The following is a 13,318-nucleotide window of genomic DNA, read 5'->3' as shown; positions in this document are numbered from 1 at the left end:
GCACATATAATTTTTTGAATTTAAAAATTAAAGTAGTGTCAAACGAATTTATCACTTAATTTAATACTCAGATTTCTTAAAATTAATGAAAAAAGGTTTTCTGAGAACTTTTGAGAATGGTTTTCAAATCCCATTATTGAAAATATCTAGGTATTGTATGAAATTCAAACTCTATATTTATTAAAATTCTAAATTTTTAATAAAATAACTTTTCAGAGGAATATGATTTTGAATGGTTGATTAATAAGTATAAAAATGTCTACGATTTTAAGGAGGGAATTGTTCCTTATGAGGTATACATCATAACTATATACCTCATAAGGAACAATTCCCTCTTGATATCCTGGATATTTTTGAATATATTTTTTTAATTAAAGTTCTCAAAAGTATTATCAAAAGTGATTTTTTAAAAATATCTCCAATTAATTAACTAATTAACAGTATTATATTTTTAAAATTAAATAGTTTTTCAATTTTTTTGAAGGAATTGAGATACTTCCCACGACAATAAAATTGAGAGGTTTACATTATGACTGATCTTAGCATGCAACAAATTAAGATTAAATAAGTAATTAATTGTTGGACATTTTTCATATTGAAGGACTGTGATTATTACTCGACCGTTACCTTCCCATATGCCAGCTTGATGAATAACATTAGTAAATAAAAAATCGGCTTTTGAAAATTCATATTCTCGACTCCCAATAGAGGTGAAAAAATCGTCTGTTGCGTTAATTTTTCCTGGAGGAATGAATGCATCTTTAGATAAAGCCCATGAAGAACCTCCTCCAGAGCCAGAGTCTGGATCATGACTTGCAAAACCTTCAAACCATCCACTTCCGGAGCCTGATTTGTCACTAAATAGTGAGTACTTATGAACACCATTGTCATTCTTTGAGCCAAATAACTGAGCAGCTTCTCCATATCCAAAACTAAATCCAAAAGTAGAATTTGCTAAATAATCATTCTTATAAACACCATTCTCAAACCATCCTTGTGCAATCAAGCCGCCTCCTGAACCTCCTGAGCCATCATCATAGCCCCTAAAATCTCCATAATTGTTATCAGCACCGCCTCCAGAACCAGCGACAATTACTCGATGCCACAAATCATTTTCTATGAACTTCACAGCAGTTTGGCCACCTCCAGAACCAGCGGTAGGATGTGATGGCGTACTGCCGCCTCCACCATATCCTCCCTGAGAATAAAGACTTCTTTCGAAACAACTTATTTCATTTGCACATGTAGCATCTTTATTAATACTTCCTTTGCCCCCAATGGTTACATACGAGGGCGTAGATTTCCTTAAAAGGATAATACCTGAAATGTAACCTCCTGAACCACCAACACTCGATTCACTTCGACATTGTGTATTTCCGTGAAATTGATTAACGATATCTGCTGAAATACAGTTGCCATTTGGAAATCGATATGATGTGATACCATTTTTGCTGCCACCTGATGAACCATACAGTTCGAATTTGTAAAGACCAGGTGGAAATGTAACTTCATAATCTGTACAATCAGAGCTACTACTACATGGATAATCGAATATATATCGATCAACATCGATTGTAACATTTATTTGGGCACCTAGTTTACTTACATTTGCAAGTTTGTATTTTAGCATTTATTTTTAAATGCATTTGCCTTGATTTCATGAATAATATTAATTTAATATGCTGATTGAAAATTGATGCGGAAAAAGAGACTCGGGAAGACATTGTCCAAAGTATAAAAACAATTTAACAGTATCTTCTTTATTATGTTGAGCTGGAAATGTCGTAATACCCGCAAAATATAAAAATAAAAAATAATATTCAAATCATTTTACGATACTCAATTTTTGGAAGAATGGTTAGAATTCTATTTCAATCAAATTGCGCTTGAAATTTCAGCAAATTAAATTCTTTGCTCTCTCAAAAATAACGGTTTTGTAATAGAATTCTGATCATCAAATTCATTTACATTTGATTTGAATTCAAATTCTTTGAGAGCTTTGGTTATAACAATGTATTTCATCATTGACAGTCATTTGGCTCAATAACGAATACCATCTCAATTTTGAAATATCTCTCAATTTATGAGATAGTTTAAGCACTTCTATCTCACCATATAAAAAGAGTTGTAGAAAATATCTCATAGAAGTATGCACCCATAAGAATTCATATATCTAATTTGCATAATTACTCAGGATATAAATATAACTTCAGTGGAGTTATTTTCCTGATCAATCGTTAAAGAAGACATGTTCTGTAATATTCATCATTAACTTATGTGTGACTCAAAAAATAAACTTTAAAAATTATCAATATCTCCATGATTTGGACACGAAGTTCATAAAATTTTAACTATATTATAATAATAGTTATATTCATAATTACTAGAATTCATATTCGAAGGAAATCGGAATGAAATATGAATCATAATAAATAATATTTTCAAATTATTCGGAATATCACTACACGATTTACAATATATATACTGGAAACGAATGTGTGTTTCATAAATTTCAGATTAATACAATAAAATTTTATTGTAATTAATTAATGGTCCTTTATTGATTTGATTTTGGAATATTCAAAAGAAATGCCATAAATTCAAGGGAACAAATAAGGAGTGCATTCAAGATATAGAGTGAGTATTAAATTTTGGGATTAAAATAACTAAATAATGGCATTTCGGTTGATAATAAATATCATTTTTTATGGTTTGATATACTACGTAAGTTAAATAGATTTTTTCAATAGCGATGTAATTTATAATATCAATTGTTGCTTGATTGCCAACTTGCATTGTTTCATCTGGATGTGCAATTACAGAATGTTGACCAAAAAAATTCTTGCATGAATTAGATAAAATCGTATTGCACGTAAAATATAAATGGCTTCCAGGTGGAAATGCATTTGTTTGTTGAGTAGATATATCAAAATTTCCAGGTATATAAATGTTAACAGGATTTGTAATATCTTGAAAAATTTTGTCCCGAAGTATTATAGTATTGATATTGCTGAGAAATGTAATATTTATTAGATTATTACAGCCATAAAATGCATAAGATCCGATCATTTTCACATTTTCTGGAATTGTAATATTTGTTAATGATGTGCATTGTGCGAAAGCATCAGAATCTATCACTGTCAAATATTTAGGAAGATAGATACTTTTTAATGATGTACATCTTTCAAAAGTCATGAAATGTATTGAACTGACTTTTTCAGGGATTGAAATATATGTTAATGAAATGCATTCAGAAAATGCTACATCATCAATAGAAATAATATTATTATGGAATTCAATAGATGTAATATTGATACAATTCATGAAGCATCCAATAGAAATAGCTATAACATAAATAGGAACAATATATTTTCCTGGGAAGCTCGGTATAACATTAAATAGAGTTGAATTATCTTTTCCAGAAAAAATGGAAATAGAATCGCTTTTATAAAATGCATTATTTGGGTCAATTGTTATATTCTTTAATGGGCAATCATAAAATATTGCAATACCAATTCTTTGGAGATATTTTGGAATATAAAATGAAGAAAGGTTACTGAATCTAAAGCAAAAATTATTTATCTCTGTTAATTTAGAATTTGGAGAAATATTGATTATTATTAAACCACTTCTATCGAATGCACCAGAATGAATATAAACAACAGAATCAGGTAAATCGATTGATGTCAAATTAGTATTTTCATAAAAACAATTAGTTCCTATGCTTGAAATATTTGGAGGAAGAATAATTAAAGCCAAAGATTTGCAATAAGAAAATACATACATATCAAGCAATTTTAAATATTCACATTTACTTAAATTTATTGATTGGGGTTTTGAGTTTTGAAAACATCTTTTACTGATGCTTGAAATTCGGCTATTTTCTTCAAAATTAAGAGAAGTTATTGACTCTCTACATCCAGATGATGCATAATTCTTCCAATTACTTTCATATAATGAAGTAACTGATTTAGGTATTATCAGTTCCGAAGGACAATCATTAATAATGCGCTTAATGACACCATGATTTAGCATTATTTGTGAAAATGAGAATTAATAAAAAAGCATTCATTACTTATGCAAAGGCCATATATACAAGCATTGAAAATACAAGATCAAACTGATAATATATGTTGTTTGTTAAACTATTAACATTTTAAAACAAAATTAATTAGAATTCATTGAAAATCAAATTAATATCAAATTGAGACATTTTGATCAATGAAATTCATTCGGTACTATAAAATAAAACTTTCGCAATGACCATTTGTTAAACTATTAATATTGAAAGACATTTTGATCAATGGAATTCATTGGGTATTAGAGTTGTGATTTTAAAAATCATAAACTCATCTGTGGTATTCCATATTATAAATATGCTTGATCAGAACCAAATTAAAAAAAAATGATCTGATCAGATCATCCTTAGAAAAGCAATTTTAAGGTTATTTATAGAAATATTTTATTTAAGGGTGCACTTACGTCCCTATGACATGGCCTTCAATTCAAATATTTATGGTTAATTTTCAATGACGCTTCACGCCAGTTGTCAAAAATTTGAATTAAAGTCAAATGGGCGTAAGTGCAGCCTTAACTATTGATATCAATTGTTAATAAAGACACGTTAATTTAGTCTTCATCAAAATCTCTAAACAAAGTCTTTAACATATATGTGTGTAAATCAAAAAAAAAATAAACTTTAAAAAAATATAAGAAAAAAAGAAAAAGAAGATAGTATATAAAATAATAAAAAAAAGTTACTGACTAGAGTAGAAACCCCAGACTTCAACAACATCAGGTCTGAATTCCTGAGAACCAGCGAGGAATGTCTTTGCCTTCTGAGAGTCGAAAGCGAATCCAACTCCGTAAGAATTCTCAATTGTAGAAGTGCATTTTTCGAGATTTCCAACTAAAGCTAAATCGTATTTTCCGAATGTCAAAGTATCAGTTGTTGCGAACAAACAGATTGGCTCCTCTGTCTGTCCCCTGTTAGGAATGAATGCGTCCTTTGTCAGCTGGAACAAGAATGACGATGATCCCTTTCCAAATGGTTTTCCATCGCTGTTCCATTTAGATGCTGCAAATCCGCCAAACAAGTTCTGTCCGACTTTTACAAGGACACAAGTGATACCGTGGCCGTCAACGATCTTGTGGATCTTGGAAACGTTCCTGCCGTCCTCTTCTGAGTAGTACATCCTGTGTGTGATTGGTTCTCCTTTGAATGGGAACGTCATGTAGAGATTTCTCGCCATTTCTGGATCGGTGATGATGCTGGAGCCGTCGAAAGGTACAAATGGAAGTTGCTTCGATCCGCGACGCTCAAATTTACGTTTGGCCATGCGACTGAGATGAGTAATGTGGGGATCTGGCTCTTCCAAGTCAGTTTCCTCTGTCTCAATGCCGTCTGAGAAGGCGGAACTGTCCGAAAGGCCATCGCCGTTGCCAGAAGCGCCTGGTTGAGGTAATCCGCGAGATGTGACCTTTCCGGAAGAGCGTGGAGGGTTGACTTCGAGCCTTCCGTAGACTTGTAATTGTGCGTCGATGTTGGATGCTAAAGAAGGAAGATCTGTGTTATTAATAATCTCTTTCTCGAGAACTGAGTTAAGGTAGCATGCTTGGACAACTTCGAGTGGTTCGCTGTTGTTGTGATGAGCGTCGATGAGTTTCTTTTGTGATTGGAGTTCGGAGATTTTACGTTCGATTTCGAGTTTTATTGATTTCACAGCTTGTGCGCGAAGGCCGCTCTGCATACGTGATTCTTCGATGGCCTTGGCTGCGATACGAGTGATTTCTGCCTCGATCTGCTTCTCTGTTTCTTCGATTTCCGAAAGTTTGTCTTTTGCGAGTTTGAGGTGCTGGTTAAGTGTTTTCTCGCGGGTAATGAATACAGTATTTGGCTTAGAAAGCGTGGCCTGAGCGTCCTCGTATGCCTTAGGAAGGTCGATTAATCTGTGTTTTGCCTGTTCTCCCTTTGAGTGGCTTCCTTTGACTTTGCACTCAAGGCAGACTGGGCAGTGGCACTTCAAGCAGTAGTATGCGACGTTTACATCAGGGTGAACTGGACATTTTTGCTGTCCAATAAGAGATTCAGAGACTGGCTTGCGTGTATGGTTCTGTGTAAGCTTCTGTGAATGTGCCTCTTTGTCACATTTCTCACAGAGCTTGCACTGATCGTTCTCGCACCAAAGAGTAGCGTTATCTTTGCCGCAGATGCTGCAAATCTGCTTCAGGCGTGGCTCATGGGATAGGTTATCGCCACCGGCAAAGCGGATAAGGCGGAGAGAGTTGATTTGAGTTGTATTAAAGACGACAAATTCATTGTTTTCGGAAACACGAATTGTATTGTAGCCTTCTGGTACGGCGGATGGTGTTGGTGCGACATCTGAGAATGTTTCGTCACTAAGTTCAACGCCTGTCTTTTGATTGTTGTAAACATTGCCTAAAGCAACTGTAATGTGGACAACTTCATATGTTTCTTTGCCTGCTTCGAGTTGGAGCTTGCCTGTCTGGAAGCGGAAACCGTTCTTTGGTGAAACACGGATTCCATGTGAAATTATATCAGAAACTGGTTGCTGGAGAGATGTAACTGGAACGAAAACATCAACAATATTTTGTGGCTGAAGGCCGTTGACATAGTTAATGAAATTTTCTCTGACATTTTTATTTCCGATATCGTAACACTCAGAAATTCTGAGATGTGGTGCATCTAATTGGAGCTGGAGAAGGTATTCTGAAATACCATATTCCTCACTCGTGTTTTCTATGGGCTGTAGCTGAAGAGATGACATTGCAGTGAAATGCAACGATGGCCGTTTTCTCTCAATTTTTTTTTCTCAATTGTTTATCATAACTGTTGACAAATCTCTTTACACTATATCTCACTTCTCTTCGTATAAATAATACTCATGTCACATCATTGCAAAATAATATAAAATTGGCGACTTTTATTCAGTAAATTAGGGAAATAAAATTAGATCTCTAACATTCATGCAAGATTCCTTTAAAATCATATGTCATAGTTATAAGTATCTAGTTATAAGATGCTATTTCGATTGCATGAAGATATATGAAAAAATTTAAACCCATTATCATTATAAAAGTCTCCATAGCTTATGTCATTTTCAATAGAAAGAAGATTTTATTTTAAATATTGATTTGATAACAATCTTATCGAAAAATTGGAATAACAAAATCATCAATTATCATCCAAAATAAAAATCTTATTAACCTTTTGAGTAGTTTTGATTATTTATGAAGGTCAATTAGGAATGTTATATGAAATTGAATAAAAAATTAAAATTATTTCTCTATAAAAGTAAACAAACAGATTTATCATAATAAAAATAATATTACTCTATACAAAACATTAGTCAGAAAGGAAATTTCCATTCTGATATTGGTAATTATCGTCATCAGAGAAAGTTACTTCTTCTATCGGATCTTCTTCCATAAACAACCTCTCTTCCTCTTTCTCTTTTGGTGTGACAACTAATTTATTCGTTTCTGGGATGTATTTCACTGGAATTTCGCCATCTCCGTAAACGATTCGTTCCATGTCATCGACTTTCTTTCCCATCCATTCCTTTGGCCAGCATAAGAACGGTTCCTGGGGGTCTGTATATCTCATTTTAAGAGAAGATTTAAATCCTTGCTTTAATGCGTGAAAAGTCACTGGTGGAGGGTGTTGGTTGAGCTCAACAATGGCTCTCATGGATAATGCAACTGAATTAGCTATGAAATCATCATCTTCGTTCCATCCAAACGTTATCATCGTATCAGATATTGAAAAATAGTCAACGGTGTCCGCGTAATCGCCGATGTCGGTGTAAAAGTCAACAGCATTCTCGAACAATGTATTAAATAGGCGTTTCGGATCAGTTCTACTGACTTTTATTATATTTTCTGGAGATCTTTTCTTTTTTTGGTAAAGAATCTCACCAATGGCTTGAAAGAATGTCAATGAATCATATGATCCTGATGAAAACTGTCTTGTAAATTGAAAATGATTCATTAATAACCGAATATCTCCGATGTTATCGGCCATAAGAGCTTCCATGAGCTCATTTGTAACACGTATACCTTCTTGAGGACCAACACGCTTCAAAACTCGCTTCATAACTGTAGGAGGTGTAGCTTTGATTTGTAACCTGAAAATTCCTGAGATTCTGTTATCATCTACGAATTTATTTTGTGTGGGATCGATAATCCAGATGATTGGATATCGGAATTCAGGTGAAATGTTGTATAATCGTAGTAATTCAAAAAAATTATTTTCGCAGCCATCAGGAATAAGAATATTATCTAGAAGTAGAATATGTCTCTTGTCAAAATTTTGCACACACGATAATTGGGCGCGTGATAAGAAAGAGGAAAGAGTTGGAATGAAATTTGATCGGTAATGCTTCCTTTCATCTTCGAAACTGTCGAATTCAAACATCTGTGAATCGCTTACGATCTCATTGTCTGGTGAAAATTCTAAAATCTTAATGCTGTCTATTTTGCAAATCGTTTTAACTAATGTAGTTTTACCGCTTCCATATGGGCCTTGTATCACAATTATTCTTTTGTATGCATTTTGCTGATTGAAAACAATTGCGAATAAATCTCGTAATTCTCGTGGTTTCTTTTTAACTTCGTAAAAAGGAAGTTCGTCAATAGTTGTAGGAGCATATCTCTCAGCCCATAATTGTGAATGTGCCTGAATTTTCGTCTTCTGTTGGCTGTTCAGAAGGTTTTTTCGAGGCGGCATCTACTAAAAAAATATTGTTGATAGTTCCTCAAAAAATAAATATTGAATATTATTAAAACATGTTATTCACCTTCTTGCAAATATCATTATCATATTCAATAAGGGTTTCGTTTTGCGAAAAAAACGTACAATACGCAATTTCGCCAAAAAAACATTTAGCTAGCAATTTCGACCCTTGACTCCACTGAGGACGTCACTTTTTTGATATTGCGATGTGATATTTTTGGAAAATCTTTATGAATATCGTATATAGGGTCTCTTTAAGATCTATATTTCATATTTTTATTGATTTTTAAAGTTTTTGCTAAAAGTATTCAATTATTTTTGCTATTTGGCCGGGTAAATGGCAGATTTGCGACATTTTCTGATATGATATTCATATTCTACTCTGATAATAATGCTTATAAAACCCTCTTGCTATTGTGTCAAAATTGCGAAACCGATAGCAAAAATATCTCGCAATATCAAAAATGAGACATTTGATGAATTATGCATTATACAGATTGAAAATATGATTTTTGAAAACATATCATCATTTTATAGCTAAATCGAAAGTAATTAATATCATATTAGATTAAAATGAAAAAGGAATAGTATCGTTATGCTTTAAGTGGCAGTTTTATAATATAATCATAATTTTAGCTCAATATACAACACCTTTTCACAATATATGGTTAGCAACCTAAATTCTGATTGTTTTGAATTCAGATATCTTACGTTTTCTATAATTACATCGCTATTCATCACCATTTCTATCTTTATCATTATTGTTTGTATCTAATAATTTCTCAAAAAACATTAATACTTAATATTTGTAAATATCATACTTTATAACGTAAATAAGAACATTACCTATTATGAAAAACAATAATTAAAGAAAAATATGGTAAGCTTTTATAAATGTAATTTTTAATATCTTATATTCAGAACATATAACTAGTAAATAAAGTACTTATTTTATACATACAACGTAGGGCATAACACATCAAATGCTCAAATCTATTTTATTTTTATATAATATATCAATCAAAGCAAATTTACATTGTTTTGTTAGATATACTTTATTCGCATCGAAATTGGCGCGTTTCTTTACAAAAGAGCTATTTTTTCGTGATAAATAAAATTTTTTATTCAAAAATAACAAAAATAACAATATAAAATAACTTCATACTGAACCAGGTCTAATGTAATTGTACCGGAATCTATCTTTCACTAAAAGAGGATCTAATTTCAAAATCATTATTGCATTACAAAGCCGATCGCCTGTTCTTGCCCTAAGTCCTGTTAAAAGATCTCTTAAGTCCTTGAAATCTCTTTCACACATTGCTTCTGAAGCTGATATTGATGCGTATTTTTTGATCAAACTTGATAAAAGGGTAACATCGATCTCATCTGTTCCAATAGAAAGAGAAACCCCTTCCATGTAGTCCCAAAGCATTTTAATATCGTAAATTGGATGATTTGGATTGAATTGTCCAGTTAGCCATTTGTCGACAATATAATTAATTTGTTGCCTTTCTTCTTGTGTTTTATTATTGAATACTGCAATGTCTTCAATAAATTGATAAATTTCATTATTATCAATTTATCTATTTATTGAAGACATTGCAGTATTCAATAATAAAACACAAGAAGAAAGGCAACAAATTAATTATATTGTCGACAAATGGCTAACTGGACAATTCAATCCAAATCATCCAATTTACGATATTAAAATGCTTTGGGACTACATGGAAGGGGTTTCTCTTTCTATTGGAACAGATGAGATCGATGTTACCCTTTTATCAAGTTTGATCAAAAAATACGCATCAATATCAGCTTCAGAAGCAATGTGTGAAAGAGATTTCAAGGACTTAAGAGATCTTTTAACAGGACTTAGGGCAAGAACAGGCGATCGGCTTTGTAATGCAATAATGATTTTGAAATTAGATCCTCTTTTAGTGAAAGATAGATTCCGGTACAATTACATTAGACCTGGTTCAGTATGAAGTTATTTTATATTGTTATTTTTGTTATTTTTGAATAAAAAATTTTATTTATCACGAAAAAATAGCTCTTTTGTAAAGAAACGCGCCAATTTCGATGCGAATAAAGTATATCTAACAAAACAATGTAAATTTGCTTTGATTGATATATTATATAAAAATAAAATAGATTTGAGCATTTGATGTGTTATGCCCTACGTTGTATGTATAAAATAAGTACTTTATTTACTAGTTATATGTTCTGAATATAAGATATTAAAAATTACATTTATAAAAGCTTACCATATTTTTCTTTAATTATTGTTTTTCATAATAGGTAATGTTCTTATTTACGTTATAAAGTATGATATTTACAAATATTAAGTATTAATGTTTTTTGAGAAATTATTAGATACAAACAATAATGATAAAGATAGAAATGGTGATGAATAGCGATGTAATTATAGAAAACGTAAGATATCTGAATTCAAAACAATCAGAATTTAGGTTGCTAACCATATATTGCGAAAAGGTGTTGTATATTGAGCTAAAATTATGATTATATTATAAAACTGCCACTTAAAGCATAACGATACTATTCCTTTTTCATTTTAATCTAATATGATATTAATTACTTTCGATTTAGCTATAAAATGATGATATGTTTTCAAAAATCATATTTTCAATCTGTATAATGCATAATTCATCAAATGTCTCATTTTTGATATTGCGAGATATTTTTGCTATCGGTTTCGCAATTTTGACACAATAGCAAGAGGGTTCTATAAGCATGACTATCGAATTTTTTTTTAGGTTTCGCAAAACAACCAAAAATTAATTAGCTATAAAAGTGACAATTTTAGCAAAACGAAACCCTTATATTCAATGAAATCGATTTTAGGAAAAATGAAGTTCCCATTTCGAAAAAAAAGTTTCCATCTAGACTTTGATGTCCAATAGGACTCAGCTGAATTTCTCATGAAGGACATCATAATTCACTTTTCCAAGTTTCAAAAAGTTAATAACATATTAATTGTTATTATGTTTCAATAGCAACAATGAGCTTGTTATTATGTTTCAATAGCAAAAGAAGCAATATGACATTTTATCAATCTGTGAGACCCTCTTCTTCTTGGAGAAACGACCCGCAATCGACAGTCTTTAATTTCGGCCAAAATGAAACAACAGGAAGTAATGCAATTCAAAGTTGATTCTGGGCATGTCCGTTTTACATAAAACAACTTCACCAACATCAAATGTAAAATCTTATTCATTCATTCACACTGTTGTATTCATCCATTTCTTTAAGGGGCCCTACAGATGATAGACCACCCTCAGCTTTCATAGATGGCAGCCAGCCAAACAGCGAAGTACTAAAAATTATTTTACTTGTAAATATTTCGCTTAAACTTAGAGTTGGAACTTGATTTAGTGCTGATTTAAAGGGAAATTAAAGAACCAAAAAACATTCGATGATAGTAATGGATCAACTCCTCTTGATTGTGCATCAAGTGAAAAATGTTTGATCCATTACTTTTTAAAACACAATCTCACATTAATAATAAATCTACTCTTCATGATATTTATCATGTTTCTGATGAACACTTTTGGCAACCTTAATTTTTGAAGCAATATGATCATTAGCTTTTAAAGTTTCAAAAATATTGTCTAAACACAAGAGAAAAAAAATTTATCAACAATTTAGATATATTGATACATTAACGATGCCTAAATGAAATTGATGCTTGAAAATAGAAAGAAAATTTGATTGGTCTGAATTCTTTGATAATCAAATTAAATATAACAAGACAAAAAATAGAATAGCACTATATGATGCTAAATCTAATCGCAATTATTATGTTTCTATTTGCAATTTTAAAGAATGTCATAAGACTGGAGCAATATACATTAAAAGCCAAAACAATATTTGCACATTATTAGCAGAATGCACATTTAAGAATTGTAGTTCCACAGATGAAGGTGGATCTGTTTGTTATAATTGCAAAGGAGAAGGACACTTTGTTCAACAACGAGATTGTTATTATGGATCAATGTCAAAAAACAGTGCCATGGCATTTTCTTCTAATGTCAAATCTTCTTCTTCCAATAAAAACTTCGTATTTGAAGTCTCATGTTTTAAATGCACAGATAGTATATTAGCTCGAGATAAAACATTAGAAATTTGCCATGGCGAACAACGCTTTAATAATAACAATATCACAAATAACAAAAACAATGAAAAGGCATCAGTATCTAGTGGCCTTTCAGGAAGTTCAGGGATCTGTAAATATTCAACATTCAGAGAAAACAGCCAATATAAAGGGGCTTCCCTTTCATTTGCTAGTTTTTCCAGCAATTCTACAAGAACATTATCATATTGTAATGTTATTGAAAATAACTGCGGAACAAATGAGAGAAATTTTGTTATAGTTAATAGTGGCCCTACAACTATTGATCACTGCATTTTCAGAAATAACACAGCAGACTATATGTTTGGAAATTGGATTGGAAGTGATACCTTTACTATTACAAATTCATATTTTGATTCATATTCAAAGTCTGGGAGTATAATTGTTTCATATACAAACTCTACAGATAAATATGA

The 13,318-nt window shown here is 31.6% G+C and overlaps 3 protein-coding genes and 1 pseudogene across 4 annotated transcripts, besides 3 other annotated features; all 4 read right to left on the bottom strand.

Annotated features, from left to right (window-relative positions):
- Positions 1 to 469: 469 nt before the first annotated feature.
- TVAGG3_0287000 (glycine-rich protein family) lies at positions 470 to 1,784 on the bottom strand (the record flags this gene model as incomplete). Its single annotated transcript, XM_001583748.2, has 1 exon — positions 470 to 1,630. One exon carries the CDS (start codon positions 1,628 to 1,630, stop codon positions 470 to 472), a length of 1,161 nt encoding a protein of 386 aa, XP_001583798.1.
- Positions 1,785 to 4,467: 2,683 nt separating this feature from the next.
- Positions 4,468 to 4,594: a mobile genetic element.
- A 103-nt stretch (positions 4,595 to 4,697) lies between these two features.
- On the bottom strand, positions 4,698 to 6,808 carry TVAGG3_0286980 (zinc ion binding; the record flags this gene model as incomplete). The annotated part of the gene is made up of 1 exon (XM_001583747.2): positions 4,758 to 6,788. The coding sequence occupies one exon, from the start codon at positions 6,786 to 6,788 to the stop codon at positions 4,758 to 4,760; it is 2,031 nt and encodes a 676-aa protein (XP_001583797.1).
- Positions 6,809 to 7,302: 494 nt separating this feature from the next.
- On the bottom strand, positions 7,303 to 8,749 carry TVAGG3_0286970 (mitotic DNA replication checkpoint; the record flags this gene model as incomplete). The annotated part of the gene is made up of 1 exon (XM_001583746.1): positions 7,367 to 8,749. The coding sequence occupies one exon, from the start codon at positions 8,747 to 8,749 to the stop codon at positions 7,367 to 7,369; it is 1,383 nt and encodes a 460-aa protein (XP_001583796.1).
- An 891-nt stretch (positions 8,750 to 9,640) lies between these two features.
- Positions 9,641 to 11,011, bottom strand: TVAGG3_0286960 (annotated as a pseudogene). Its single transcript has one exon — positions 9,915 to 10,336. A coding segment is annotated over exon 1 (422 nt).
- A 1,010-nt stretch (positions 11,012 to 12,021) lies between these two features.
- Positions 12,022 to 12,051: a mobile genetic element.
- Positions 12,022 to 12,051: a terminal%2Cinverted (terminal inverted repeat of Kolobok-1_TV transposon ID:TVAGG3_0013400).
- Positions 12,052 to 13,318: the final 1,267 nt, after the last annotated feature.

The sequence above is a fragment of the Trichomonas vaginalis genome, chromosome V (genome assembly GCF_026262505.1).
Source record: "Trichomonas vaginalis G3 chromosome V, whole genome shotgun sequence".
In the NCBI taxonomy this organism is placed as follows: domain Eukaryota; phylum Parabasalia; order Trichomonadida; family Trichomonadidae; genus Trichomonas; species Trichomonas vaginalis.
The sequence above is the reverse complement of the archived record's forward strand: the minus strand, read 5'-3'. Positions and strand labels throughout refer to the sequence as shown.